This window comes from Musca vetustissima, unplaced genomic scaffold (assembly GCF_032173495.1).
Source record: "Musca vetustissima isolate MV318-11 ecotype Yass unplaced genomic scaffold, APGP_CSIRO_Mvet_v1 utg4710, whole genome shotgun sequence".
Taxonomy (NCBI): domain Eukaryota; kingdom Metazoa; phylum Arthropoda; class Insecta; order Diptera; family Muscidae; genus Musca; species Musca vetustissima.
The window spans coordinates 392,823-408,544 of NW_026882587.1; the positions used below are offsets into that span (position 1 = coordinate 392,823).

General features: G+C 34.4%; 1 protein-coding gene across 1 annotated transcript in view; it reads right to left on the minus strand.

Annotated features, from left to right (window-relative positions):
• The window catches only part of LOC133329118 (reversion-inducing cysteine-rich protein with Kazal motifs), an 82,088-nt gene extending 66,880 nt beyond the window's left edge, over window positions 1-15,208 (minus strand). The window contains exon 1 of the mRNA XM_061537615.1: window positions 14,566-15,208. Within this exon, the coding sequence (XP_061393599.1) occupies window positions 14,566-15,208 (643 nt within the window). The remainder of the gene's footprint in view (window positions 1-14,565) is intronic.
• Window positions 15,209-15,722: the final 514 nt, after the last annotated feature.

Below are 15,722 nucleotides of genomic sequence, written 5' to 3' on the forward strand. Positions count from 1 at the left end.
AGAGCTGTGATAGTCCCTGAAATAAATTCCTTTAAAAATCCACGCCTAGAGCTGTGATAGTCCCTGAAATAAATTCCTTTAAAAATCCACGCCTAGAGCTGTGATAGTCCCTGAAATAAATTCCTTTAAAAATCCACGCCTAGAGCTGTGATAGTCCCTGAAATAAATTCCTTTAAAAATCCACGCCTAGAGCTGTGATAGTCCCTGAAATAAATTCCTTTAAAAATCCACGCCTAGAGCTGTGATAGTCCCTGAAATAAATTCCTTTAAAAATCCACGCCTAGAGCTGTGATAGTCCCTGAAATAAATACCTTTAAAAATCCACGCCTAGAGCTGTGATAGCCCCTGAAATAAATTCCTTTAAAAATGCACGCCTAGAGCTGTGATAGTCCCCGAAATAAATTCCTTTAAAAATCCACGCCTAGAGCTGTGATAGTCCCTGAAATAAATTCCTTTAAAAATCCACGCCTAGAGCTATGAAAATCGCTGAAATAAATTCCTTTAAAAATCCACGCCTAGAGCTATGAAAATCGCTGAAATAAATTCCTTTAAAAATCCACGCCTAGAGCTATGACAGTCCCTGAAATAAATTCCTTTAAAAATCCAGGCCTAGAGCTATGACAGTCCCTGAAATAAATTCCTTTAAAAATCCACGCCTAGAGCTGTGATAGTTCCTGAAATAAATTCCTTTAAAAATCCATGCCTAGAGCTATGATAGTCGCTGAAATAAATTCCTTTAAAAATCCACGCCTAGAGCTGTGATAGTTCCTGAAATAAATTCCTTTAAAAATCCACGCCTAGAGCTATGATAGTTGCTGAAATAAATTAATTTAAAAATCCTCGACTATCACAGCTCTGTGCGCGGATTTTGGAGCTATGAAAACCCTTTAAATAAATTCCTCGCAAATTATTTTAAAAAACTTAAGTCTGTCCGTTAGTACCGGAAGAATAGTTCTTTACTCTCCCCCCTTCTCTTTGCCTTATACCTTTCTGTTGTCGTGTTTATCATACAAAAACATCTTGTAATTTCTATTAAATACGACATATTGACAGCTAATAAATGTCAAAGAAACTGAAATCTTTCAATATTTCATGTAGCTGCCAAAGATGAACGTTTGCCGTTTTGACTTTTAATTTGACATTCTGTGTTGGTTGTTGGCTGCTCTCTCACAAAGGCATCCTTCTAAGGTGATTCTATGGAAATTTGATTTGATTATCATTTATACAGAAAATTATTTATGTAATATTCTTCTTGACTTCTTTTGCAGAGTGTGTGTGTGAGTGCCCTTTCCTTTGAAGCAAGTTTAAAGATACCATAACACTTTACGCACGTACGCAATGAAGTATAGAATAGAAACCAAAAAAGAGACTAGAGGCAGATAATCAATGACTAAGCCTTTTGTTTTTTTTTTGCAAAACTAATTGAAATTCTATTGAAGATTTCTTTGACATTCTGCAGGTATGGTTTGAGGTACTCGCTCTCATAGATGGCCTGAAAAAGAAAACATACCGCCAGTTTTTAGGAGGTCTCTGCGAACAAACCCCCTCAACACAATATAGGTGATCATCATTATCGCCTGCGGGGGAGGTTGTATGCTTGCCGATTATTTTTATTGTTTTATTGCCAATTATTTTAAATTATAATAATTTCTTAGCACGTTGTGCTTTGCATTTTATTTTTATTATTATTGTTATTATGAGTGTGGGCACCCAGCGCTTCTGCCACCATGTTCTTGGCTTATGGGTAGCGCGATAGAATATTGTCACCTTTCCAATTAAAAACAAAATTGAATTTACATTGAAAATTGCCTTTAATGAATACTAATTAAATAAATCACATTTGTATGGGTAATAATAAATCGGTAGAGGGCATAGAGAGTTGCCAATGGGTTAATATAATGACATTTTTAAAGGATTAACAGAGCTCTAGAAGAGGATTTTTAAACGAATTTATTTAAAGGACTATCAGAGCTCTAGGCGCGGATTTTAAAGGAATTTATTTAAAGGATTAAGAGAGCTCTAGGCGTGGATTTTAAAAGGAATTTTTTTAAGGAATTAACAGAGCTCAAGGCGTGGATTTTTCACGGAATTTATTTAAAGGATTAACAGAGCTCCAGACGTGGTTTATTTGAGGAATTTATTTCAGGGACTATCACTATTTAAGGAATTTTTTTAAAGGACTACGATAGCTCTAGGCATGGTTTATTTAAGGAATTTATTTTAAGGACTATCAGAGCTCTAGGCATGGTTTATTTAAGGAATTTATTTTATGGACTAGCAGAGCTCTAGGCGTAGTTTATTTAAGTAATTTATTTTAAGGACTATCAGAGCTCTAGGCATGGTTTATTGAGGGAATTTATTTTATAGACTAGCAGAGCTCTAGACATGGTTTATTTAAGGAATTTATTTTAAGGACAATCAGAGCTCTTGGCGTGGTTTATTTAGGGAATTTATTTTAATAACTATCAGAGCTCTAGGCATGGTTTATTGAGGGAATTTATTTTATGGACTAGCAGAGCTCTAGGCGTGGTTTATTTAAGGAATTTATTTTAAGGACTATCAGAGCTCTAGGCATGGCTTATTTAAGGAATTTATTTTAAGGACTATCAGAGATCTAGGTGTGATTTTTTTAAGGAATTTTTTTCGGAGATTATTTATGGAATATATTTAAAGAGCCAACAGAGCTCTAGGGGTGGTTTATTAAGGAATTTATTTAAAGGACTATCAAAGCTCTAGGCGTGGTTTATTTAAGGATTTTAAATTAATTTATGTAAAGGCTCTAGGCGCAGTTTATGTAAGGAATTTATTTAAAGGTCTTTGGCATCTCTGGGCGTGATGTGTTGTTATTTTTTTAATAAATTATTTTTACAATTTTCACAAGTATTTGATTATTGTTGTACAACGACATTAAATAGCTCATAAAACAACGATCGTATTTTCGTTTTATGTTTCTTTCGAAATTGTGTGCGGCGTAAAAAACCCCGATCTCAATAACAGCTAATTTAAAAAAAAAGTATCTCACTCAAAAGAAATTGAGATGACAGAAGAGTGTGCGAATGACATTCACTTAAATAAAAATTCGACACGCAACACACAGAGACATGGTCCCGCCTGGAAAGCTCCCACAAATGACAATTTAGTGTTGTTTATTTTTCGTTATTTTTTTTCAGCTGGGCCTCTAACATGTCCCTCGTACATTCGGTCGGGTAACAGTAGAAGAACATTGTATGACAGATGACAAGTGTCGATGACAGCTGAAAGTACTTGTTGTTTTGTTTGATGTTATTATTGCTCAGATTGTAGTTATTATTGTTGCTGCTGCTGTTGTTGTGTACTGTGTTGCTTTTGTGTTGTTGTCGTTGATGTGATTTTTCTTTTTTCAAAAAAAAAAAAAAAAAAAAACAATTTCAAAGCAAAAACTATTTGAGAAAAATTCTCTATATAGTCTCTATGATGCATATGACAAGCGGCACAACCGACAAACTGAAGTGTGGCACATAAAATACGAGAAAAAATTAAACATCAAAAGATTTTTCATTTTTAGACTTTACAAAGCAAGTGAATCCCGGAGAAAAAACCCATGCCTTTTGATGTTGTTGTTTTTGGTAGTGGAGAACACACAGAAAATTTAAACATAAAAAGGGATTCATTTGGGGCCTCGAACACGTAACATTTTCTGTTGTACATAGGTGTTGACAAGAACATAATTTAGGCATTGTAATAGAAAAAAATGCTAATTGTTTTTTTTTCTAAATTTTTGTGTAAAACCCTCCCATTCTCCCCTCACTATTATTAGTATGGAAATAGATTAATTATTTTTCTTAGATTTTTACCAAGGAGTTTCTATAGCTAAAAGTAAAGGAAATTATTTAAAGGACTTCCACAGGGTGGGTTGTTTAAAAGGAATTTATTTTAGAGACTTTCATAGCTCTAGGCGTGGATCTTTAAAGGATTTTATTTAAGGGTCTTTCATAGCTCTAGGCGTGGATTCTTAAAGGATTTTATTTGAAGGACTTTCATAGCTCTAGGCGTGGATTTTTAAAGGATTTTATTTGAAGGACTTTCATAGCTCTAGGCGTGGCTTTTTAAAGGATTTTATTTGAAGGACTTTCATAGCTCTAGGCGTGGCTTTTTAACGGATTTTATTTGAAGGACTTTCATAGCTCTAGGCGTGGATTTTTAAAGGATTTTATTTGAAGGACTTTCATAGCTCTAGGCGTGGATTTTTAAAGGAATTTATTTCAGGGGCTATCATAGCTCTAGGCGTGGATTTTTAAAGGAATTTATTTCAGCGACTATCATAGCTCTAGGCGTGGATTTTTAAAGGAATTTATTTCAGCGACCATAATAGCTCCAGACGTGGATTTTTAGAGGAATTTATTTCAGCGACCATAATAGCTCCAGACGTGGATTTTTAGGGGAATTTATTTCAGCGACCATAATAGCTCCAGACGTGGATTTTTAGGGGAATTTATTTTAGAGACTTTCATAGATCCGGTCAGTCGTTTATTTCTTATTGAATTTATTTTAGATACTTTCATAGATCCGGTCAGTCGTTTATTTCTTATTGAATTTATTTAAAGGACTATTGCAACTCTTGGTGTGGTTTTTTAAATTAATTTGTAATATTTGTTCTCTCTTAAATCTTCTCGAATTTTATTGCCTCGTCCGAAGTGTTTATTATGTTTTGTGTTGTATATTTTTTTATTTTCTCACAGCCACGTTAACAGGTCATTTAACTTAATGGATGTATGTATTTGTTTATAAGCAATAAACAAATACATACAACATTAAACTGTATCATTATCCATAGTTGATGTTCGCAAACTATGTATTCGAACATACGAGGTTGGTATTAAAACTTTTCCAAATTTTCTGAGTATCGGAAAACCTCTTACAAGAATTGAATTTTTATTTTGTAGAGGTGAAAATCGGGTAACATAACATGGCGATTTTTGAATTAATCTTCTTTGGCAAAAAATTGGGAATAAAAATAAGGTGAGGTTTCTTTGTATCGGAAAACCTCTTGAGAAAATTTAATTTTTATTTTGTAGAGAGAAAACCGGGGGGAGATATGATATTGTCCGGACGATTTCGGAATTCATCTTCACCTCTGGCTCCCAGTGACTGTTCATGACCTAAGCCATAATAATTACCTAGTCCTCAACCTTTACAATCCTCCCTACTCCAGATATATACATACATATGTATATATCATCCAGCATCACTATCCACTTAATGTTCCACACAAGTGGTTGGCTGATGATGAGAGATGATTGTCCAAACAAACATCATTGCCAATGATGACGACGTTTATGTTTTAATTACTGGTGTTTTTGTTTATATTGGAAATGGATGATGATTTTCACACGCACTTAATCGCTGGGTATTGTGGAAGATTTGTTTATAAAATAAACGGGGTAAAACAGCGGGGACTTTTAATAAATAAATAAGGAAAAAAAATCAGGAAAACCTTCAACACCAAAATTAAAAAAGAATATAATTCATCAATACCCTCCATTTATAAATCATTTTCTCTGGGGTATTTTTAAAATCCCCTCAATTTTCCCCGACATGATTTTTTTTTTATGATTTAATTAACTATAACCATTTTTATGCTTATAAAATAATTTTTCTGTTTGATGTTTGGTTTCACTTTTTGTTCTGCCTAGTTGGCTTTATTTGACTTTTCTCGCCACACACACACACAAAATGAACATCCGCCAGAGGAAGGGGAGAGGTGGTGGGGTGGTAGTGACTTTCGGTTTGCCATTTTAGTAAATTTCTTTAGAAATTCACACATGCTTATTTTTCATGACTGGGGTCTCATTGAAAAAGGCAAAATCTTCTGTTCTTATTCATTTTTGTTTCCTCAGTTGTTCAACGCCCTCATCTCACTTTGAGTGAGACGAAAATAAAACACATGTACGTCATGTATTTCGGATGACAAATGTCTAAACTAAATACCCAGCATATATTTACAAGCATACAGACACTGGGGTCCAGGGTAATGACAGTGAATTGGAAGTAAAAAAGGCCTCTATGAACTTCAGGCGTGGATTTTTTAAAGAAATTATTTCAGGGACTACTCAGCTCTAGGCGTGGATTTTTAAAGAAATTATTTCAAAGACTTCCTTCGCTCTAGACGTGGATTTTTTAAATAAATTATTTCAGGGACTACCTCAGCTCTAGAAGTGGATTTTTTAAAGAAATTATTTCCAAGACTATCTAAGCTCTAGGCGTTGATTTTTTAAAGAAATTATTTCCAAGACTATCTCAGCTCTAGACGTTGATTTTTTAAAGAAATTATTTTCAAGACTACCTTCGCTATAGGCATGGATTTTTTAAAGAAATTATTTCAGAGACTATCTCAGCTCTAGGCGTGGATTTTTTAAAGAAATTATTTCAGGGACTATCTCAGCTCTAGGCGTGGATTTTTTAAAGAAATTATTTCAGAGACTATCTCAGCTCTAGGCGTGGATTTTTTAAAGAAATTATTTCAGACACCATCTGAGCTCTAGGCATGGATTTTTTAAAGAAATTATTTCAAGGCCTCCATGAACTCTAGGCGTGGATTTTTTAAAGAAATTATTTCAAGGCCTCCATGAACTCTAGGCGTGGATTTTTTAAAGAAATTATTTCAGAGACTATCTCAGCTCTAGGCGTGGATTTTTTAAAGAAATTATTTCAGACACCATCTGAGCTCTAGGCATGGATTTTTTAAAGAAATTATTTCAAGGCCTCCATGAACTCTAGGCGTGGATTTTTTAAAGAAATTATTTCAAGGCCTCCATGAACTCTAGGCGTGGATTTTTTAAAGAAATTATTTCAAGGCCTCCATGAACTCTAGGCGTGGATTTTTTAAAGAAATTATTTCAAGGCCTCCATGAACTCTAGGCGTGGATTTTTTAAAGAAATTATTTCAAGGCCTCCATGAACTCTAGGCGTGGATTTTTTAAAAAAATTATTTCAAGGCCTCCATGAACTCTAGGCGTGGATTTTTTAAAGAAATTATTTCAAGGCCTCCATGAACTCTAGGCGTGGATTTTTTAAAGAAATTATTTCAAGGCCTCCATGAACTCTAGGCGTGGATTTTTTAAAGAAATTATTTCAAGGCCTCCATGAACTCTAGGCGTGGATTTTTTAAAGAAATTATTTCAAGGCCTCCATGAACTCTAGGCGTGGATTTTTTAAAGAAATTATTTCAAGGCCTCCATGAACTCTAGGCGTGGATTTTTTAAAGAAATTATTTCAAGGCCTCCATGAACTCTAGGCGTGGATTTTTTAAAGAAATTATTTCAAGGCCTCCATGAACTCTAGGCGTGGATTTTTTAAAGAAATTATTTCAAGGCCTCCATGAACTCTAGGCGTGGTTTTTTAAAAGAAATTATTTCAAGGCCTCCATGAACTCTAGGCGTGGATTTTTTAAAGAAATTATTTCAAGGCCTCCATGAACTCTAGGCGTGGATTTTTTAAAGAAATTATTTCAAGGCCTCCATGAACTCTAGGCGTGGATTTTTTAAAGAAATTATTTCAAGGCCTCCATGAACTCTAGGCGTGGATTTTTTAAAGAAATTATTTCAAGGCCTCCATGAACTCTAGGCGTGGATTTTTTAAAGAAATTATTTCAAGGCCTCCATGAACTCTAGGCGTGGATTTTTTAAAGAAATTATTTCAAGGCCTCCATGAACTCTAGGCGTGGATTTTTTAAAGAAATTATTTCAAGGCCTCCATGAACTCTAGGCGTGGATTTTTTAAAGAAATTATTTCAAGGCCTCCATGAACTCTAGGCGTGGATTTTTTAAAGAAATTATTTCAAGGCCTCCATGAACTCTAGGCGTGGTTTTTTAAAATAAATTATTTCAAGGCCTCCATGAACTCTAGGCGTGGATTTTTTAAAGAAATTATTTCAAGGCCTCCATGAACTCTAGGCGTGGATTTTTTAAAGAAATTATTTCAAGGCCTCCATGAACTCTAGGCGTGGATTTTTTAAAGAAATTATTTCAAGGCCTCCATGAACTCTAGGCGTGGATTTTTTAAAGAAATTATTTCAAGGCCTCCATGAACTCTAGGCGTGGATTTTTTAAAGAAATTATTTCAAGGCCTCCATGAACTCTAGGCGTGGATTTTTTAAAGAAATTATTTCAAGGCCTCCATGAACTCTAGGCGTGGATTTTTTAAAGAAATTATTTCAAGGCCTCCATGAACTCTAGGCGTGGATTTTTTAAAGAAATTATTTCAAGGCCTCCATGAACTCTAGGCGTGGATTTTTTAAAGAAATTATTTCAAGGCCTCCATGAACTCTAGGCGTGGATTTTTTAAAGAAATTATTTCAAGGCCTCCATGAACTCTAGGCGTGGATTTTTTAAAGAAATTATTTCAAGGCCTCCATGAACTCTAGGCGTGGATTTTTTAAAGAAATTATTTCAAGGCCTCCATGAACTCTAGGCGTGGATTTTTTAAAGAAATTATTTCAAGGCCTCCATGAACTCTAGGCGTGGATTTTTTAAAGAAATTATTTCAAGGCCTCCATGAACTCTAGGCGTGGATTTTTTAAAGAAATTATTTCAAGGCCTCCATGAACTCTAGGCGTGGATTTTTTAAAGAAATTATTTCAAGGCCTCCATGAACTCTAGGCGTGGATTTTTTAAAGAAATTATTTCAAGGCCTCCATGAACTCTAGGCGTGGATTTTTTAAAGAAATTATTTCCAGGCCTCTATGAACACTAGGTGTTGATTTTTTAATGCAATTATTTCCATGTCTCTAGGCGTGGTTATTTTAAAGAAATTATCTGCAGGCCTCTATGTACTCTAAGCGTGGATTTTTTAAAAAAAATATTTCAGGCCCTCTATAAACTCTAAGCGTGGATTTTTAAATAAATTATTTTAGGCCCTCTATGAACTGTAAGCGTGGATTTTTTAAAGAAATTATTTCCAGACCTCTATGAACTCTAGGCGTGGATTTTTTAAGGAAATTATTTCCAGGCCTCTATGAACTGTAAGCGTGGATTTTTTAAAGAAATGATTTCCAGACCTCTATGAACTCTAGGCTTGGATTTTTTAAGGAAATTATTTCCAGGCCTCTATGATCTCTAGGCGTGGATTTTTTAAATAAATTATTTCAAGGCCTCCATGAACTCTAGGCGTGGATTTTTATAAAGAAATTTTTTCATGGCCTCTTCGAACTCTAAGCGTGGAGTTTTTAATGCAATTATTTTCATGTCTCTATGCGTGGTTTTTTTAAAGAAATTATCTGCAGGCCTCTAGGAACTTAAGGCGTGGTTATTTTAAAGAAATTATCTGCAGGCCTCCAGGAACTCTAGGCGTGGTTGTTTTTAAGAAATTATCTGCAGGCCTCTAGGAACTCTAGGCGTGGTTGTTTTTAAGAAATTATCTGCAGGCCTCTAGGAACTCTAGGCGTGGTTGTTTTTAAGAAATTATCTCCAGGCCTCTAGGAGCTCCATGTGGGGATTTTTTAGAGGAATTATTTGAAGGCCTCTATGAACTCCATGTGGGGATTTTTTAAAGAAGTTATTTGAAGGTCTCTATGGACTCTAGGTGGGGATTTTTTAGAGGAATTATTTGAAGGCCTCTATGGACTCTAGGTGGGGATTTTTTAGAGGAATTATTTGAAAACCTCTATGAACTCCATGTGGGAATTTTTAGAGAAATTATTTCAAGGACTCTCGGAACCAAGGGTTAGGATTTTTTTCAAAAAAATATTTCAAGGACTCTCGGAACTAAGGGTTAAGATTTTTTTCAAAAAATTATTTCAAGGCCTCTATGAACTCTAAACGTGGATTTTTTTAAAGACTTTTTTCAAGGCCTCTAACCACTGTTCTGTTGTTCGGAATTGTTTTTCATATTCCCAACTTCTGTATATCACAAATTTTGTCACTTCATATTAAGTGAGGCCTGTGTGTGGAATGGAAATTTGCAAGACACCATGCAAAACCGTAACAATAACACCCAAAAAATAACAACACCAACACCGAACATAACGAAATCTTTGAAGCCTATGACAAAGGCCATGAAGTGTTGGCGTTACCCCAAAGATGTTGGAAGCAAGGCAAAGCAAAAATCTGTTTTAGATCAAAAACCACTCATTAATTAAGTGTGTAATTCCTTGTTACGTTTGTCGGCTGGTTCGGTTGTTATGCGTAATACAGTTGCCCCAACGAGAAGAAGCCTTTGCCAGCATAATTCTGTTCTGCATGATCCATGTTCAACATTCAACAGCCGTGATGGCCTTTGCGGAGATATTTTTAGTGTAGTTAGTTGTGTGCCACCCCACCCGCAAGCACCCACTCTCCGGTGAAAAAATTGTGGTATCGCTAGCAACCTACTCAAAAACAAGAATAACAACAACAAAGGAGGCAAAATAATGTATTTCGAAAATAAAGGAGCTTTCGTTTGATGTCTGTCTTAAAGAGTTTTTTTTTTGTTGTTGTTGCTGGAGTTGCTGTTGTTGTTATGGATTCCTTGTGATGCTGCTCCATTTCTATATTCCTTCCTTGGTTCGCTTTTGTGTTCGTTCGGCATATGAGGGTGTGTTTTGTTTGTAGTGTTCATATTTGCTTTTTGTTTCATTCAAATAACCAACCCACCCTCCGACCGACCGACCTCCCGAACCGATCCAATTTTACCCTTCCAGCAAACCCGGCAACAAAACATCCAGCCAGCCATCATCCATCCAACCATCCATCTAAGCGTCTGTCTGTTCAATTCATTCATTTACTCACTTGATTGTTGTTGTAGCTTTCATGTTGTTGTTCTCCTTTTGTTGATGTTGTTGTAATGTATTTTGTTTTCTTCAATGATTAAATATGATTTAATGTGGTGGTATAAATTTTGTAAATTTGCAAAGAAGAATCCAAATGATTTTTTTCTCTGGTCCTTTGTAAGCAACAGACAATAATCAGAAGGAGGGTGACAGTGGGGAGGAGACAATAGTGCAAATAGGGGGGAGGCACAAATTATGTATGTCTGGAAACTAACAAGCATAACGGACATATATTTTAAAATAGCTTAATAAGGAAATCGCAGATCAAAGCTGAGCATGACAATTGGAAGAGTGTGAAAATGAAGAAATGGAAAGTCTGAAGGAAGGAGGGGGTTTAATAGAATGACAAGGTCTCTATGAGTTCTAGGCGTGGATTTTTTAAAGAAATTATTTCAAGGACTATCTCAGCTTCAGCCGTGAATTTTTTAAAGAAATTAATTTAAGGACTACCATAGCTTTAGGCGTGGATTTTTCAAAGAAAATATTTCAGAGACTATCAGAGCTTCAGGCGTGGATTTTTTAAAGAAAATATTTCAGAGACTATCAGAGCTCCAGGCGTGGATTTTTTAAAGAAAATATTTCAGAGACTATCAGAGCTCCAGGCGTGGATTTTTTAAAGAAAATATTTCAGAGACTATCAGAGCTTCAGGCGTGGATTTTTTAAAGAAATTATTTCAAGGCCTCTATGAACTCTAGGCGTAAATTTTTTAAAGAATTTTTTCCAAGGCCTTTATGAACTCGAGGCGTGGATCTATTAAAGATTTTTTCAAAGGCCTTTATGAACTCGAGGCGTGGATTTTTAAAAGAATTTTTTCCAAGGCCTTTATGAACTCGAGGCATGGATTTTTAAAGAATTTTTTCCAAGGCATCTATGAACTATCAAAGCTATTAATGTGGATCTCCCATAGACAGTAAAATTAATGTGAAATATATTGTGACCTCCTTGACCTCCTGCCGATCTTCTATCGATAGAAAACTCTTTATAGATCTTCTATAAATAAAAATCCTTATATGAACCTCCAAAATTGTGTTCCACTTCAAAATCTCCATTTGGGTCAATTATCTCTCTTTCTTTCTGTCCACACTCATTTCATACCCTCAAAGTCATACAATTAAAATAGTTTTCCATCTTCACTTCACTTAGTTGACGCATATCATGCATTCATTTCTAATCACTCTTTCACTTCGCAGCGCGTTATAAATAGCGTCGACTCTAATTTGTAAATTCTTTAAAAGTTCAACGCAAAAGGTTATCATCATCGACATTTGCAACTCACAACAACACAGCGTAAACAACACGAAACTCTGGCCGGTTAAACAAACCACAGCCTATAATGTCGTCCATCGTGGTGCGTCTGTCTGTCTGTCCGTCGGTCCGTCTGTCTGTCAGTGCAATGAACAATCAATTCTTTGAAGTGTCGAGGAATTTTTTTATAAAACAATTCAAAGATGCCGCCATTCAAATAAATAAGAAACTGAACTAAAAAAATCGAAATAAAAAAATAAATATTTTTATTTCTATGTTATCAGTGAGCAGATGTACAACACTACTTATTTGTGTGTGTCTGTATGAGTTCAGATGCAAAGCAAGTGATTTTCTTTGTGCTAAAAAAAGAGAATAAATTATTTTAAGTTTTTCCTCTATATAATTTTTTCCTTTTCATTTCAATTTGTAATGCAAAACAAGTGTAAATAAGTGTAACAGCGACTCTAAAAGCTGTTTTGAAATATATAATCAAAAGCTTCGGGGAGGGAACCAGACAAACGGTCAATAGCCTAAGGGTACATATTCTTATTAGATGGATAATTGTGGCAAATAGAAAATTAAATGAGACGAGACAAATTCATCTTCGGGAATAAGAGAAACAATTTCGATAACATAGTTTTTTATTGACATTAATCGATAACACAATTTTTCAGTTGTTCGATAACAACGTTTTCTATAGAAAAATTGTTCGAAAATAAAATATTTTATAGACTGTTATTCGATAACAACATTTTTGGTACAAAAAATATTCGATAATAAAATTATTCATAGAAAAATTTATTGATAAAAGTAATGTCTATTAAAAAGTTGTTCGATAGCATCAAAAATACTTCGATAACTTTATTTTCTATTGAAAACATTTTTGATTACTATTTTTATTCTAGAAAAACGGTGCGATAATAATATTTTCTATATAAAAGTTGTCCGATAACTACATTTTCGATAGAATAGTTGTCCGATAACAAAATTTTCTATGGAAAGTTGTTCTATAAAGACATTTTCTATAGATAAATTCTTCGATAACAAAAATTTCTGTAGAAATGTTGTTCGATAGCAATTTTTTGATTCGATAACAATATTTTATATAGCCAATTTTTTCGATTACAACATTTTCTATAAAAAAGTTGTTCGATAACAACATTTTCTATAGCAAAGTAGTTCGATAACAACACTTTCTCTAGAAAAGTTGTTCGATAACAACTTTTTCTATGAAATAGTGTTCGATAACATCATTTTCTATGAAAAATTGTTCGATAACAATATTTTCTATAAGAAGTTCTTCGATAACTGCATTTTCTATAGAAAAATTATTCGATAACAACATCTTCTGTAGAAAAGGTGTTCGATAACATAATTTTCTATAGAAAAGCTGTTCGATAATAATACTTTCTATAGAAAAGTTGCTCAATCACAACACTTTTTGTAGCAAATTTTTTCGATAACAAAATTTTCCATTAAAAAGTTTTTGGATAACAACTTCCTCTACACAAAAGTTGGATCTATAACACCATTTTCTATCGAAGAGTTGTTCGATAAGACAATTTTCTGTATAAAAGTTGTTCGATAACAACATTTTCTATAGAAAACTTGTTAGAGAAAAAATTTTGTATAGAACTGTTGTCCGATGACAACATTTTCTAAAGAAAATTTGTTCGATAACAACATTGTCTATAGAAAAGTTGTTCGATAACAACATTATCTATAGGAAAGTTCTTCGATAACTACATTCTCTATATAAAAGTTCGTAGATTACAACATTTTCTATAGAAAAGTTGTTCGATAATAACATTTTATATAGAAAAGTTGTTCGATAACAGCAAATTCTATAAAAAAGTTGTTCGATAACAGCAAATTCTATAGAAACGTTGTTCGATAACAGCATTTTCTAGATAAAAGATGTTCGATAGCACCAGTTTCTATAAAAAAAAGTTGTTCGATAACAGCCTTTTCTAGAGAAAAATAACAACATTATCTATAGGAAAGTTCTTCGATAACTACATTCTCTATATAAAAGTTCGTAGATTACAACATTTTCTATAGAAAAGTTGTTCGATAATAACATATTCTATAAAAAAGTTGTTCGATAACAGCAAATTCTATAGAAACGTTGTTCGATAACAGCATTTCCTAGATAAAAGATGTTCGATAGCACCAGTTTCTATAAAAAAAGTTGTTCGATAACAGCCTTTTCTAGAGAAAAGTTGTTCGATAATAAAATATTCTGTCCGATAACAAAATTTTGTTCAGAAAATGCATTCGATAACACTATTACAGACTAAAAATTTGTCCGATAACAACATTTGTTATAGAAAATTCGTTCGACAACAGCCTTATAACCCCAAAAAATTGTCTGAGAATTACGGCAAGTGGTTCGATAACATCAATGCTGATTGAAATCAATGGTGATTGATCGATAACAATCCTTTCCATATAAAATTATACCGATATCAAAGTTTTGGCCTTTATAAAAATCTTTCGATCACAACCTTTTCTAAATTTAAATTTTCGAACTTACCATACGGTGGATGCTGCATATTCTGCTTAACATTCGACGATCTCACCGAACCCACAGATGCCTCAACATCGGTCGAATCTTCCGAATACATGTCATCGTCATCTTCATCGCCATCATTCCCATCCCCGTTATCATCCCTCAAATGATATTGATTTTCATTGGGATCTTCTTCATCGTCGGCATATTGGGCCTCGGCACTTTGGGGATATTTGGTGAGGGCCATTGATAATTTGTTGTTGTTATTATTATTATTGTTGTTGTAATAGTTCGTCCCAACACTTGTGTAATATTGCTTGTTAATGCGTTTCCAATGTTGTTGTGATTCATTGGGTCGATGATTGGCGGACGTGCTTGTAAATCCACTGCTACGACGTTGTTGTTGTTGTACTTGTTGGCGTTGTCTTTGGCTGTAATGCTGTTGTAGTAGTTGTTGTTGCTGCTGCTGTTGATACCGTAGCTGTTGTTGTCGCAACAGTTGTTGCTGTTGCTCATCGTGATATTCATCGTCATTATCAATATGGCGAACGGAAGTGACTAAGGCTGGCATTAACAGCAAAAGTAGAAGACCAGCAGCTATTAGTAGCTGGAATTGATAAATTCGTAGCTGGTAGGATGAGGATGAGGAAGAAGAAGACTTCTGCATTTTTCTACGCAATGTTGTTTTTGACAACAGCAATTTGTACGAATTTGATTTGATGGCTAATGATGATTTGATTGGGTGTGGGCATGTATGTGTGCGGAGAGCGAACGTGTGTGTGTGTTTTGTACTATGGAGTGCTGACAAAAATATCAACAAGGTTTCACCCCAACAAGATAGTTTAGCTTGTCCACCAGCCACTACTTATTCCCTCCGTTTCGGTTATATGTCAATCACCAGCGTTTGTCGTTGTTGTTGCTGTCAATCGGTGGTCGCTTGACCTGACAAATACCACAAAAATAGACTTTGTTTCCGTTTGGTGTTCCACTGTTGTTTTCTAGCTTTTGTTTCTTTTCTTTGTTGACAAAAACGAACTCACTTCGCAGTCCTGTAATGGAATTTGCATGGGCACCCCTGGCTGCTTATCATTCGCCTATTTGAATTTTAATGCATTTCCACTGAGGGGCCTTTGATAAAAACATGTTTTTTTTTGTTTTTGAATGCAAAAAAGAAAACAACA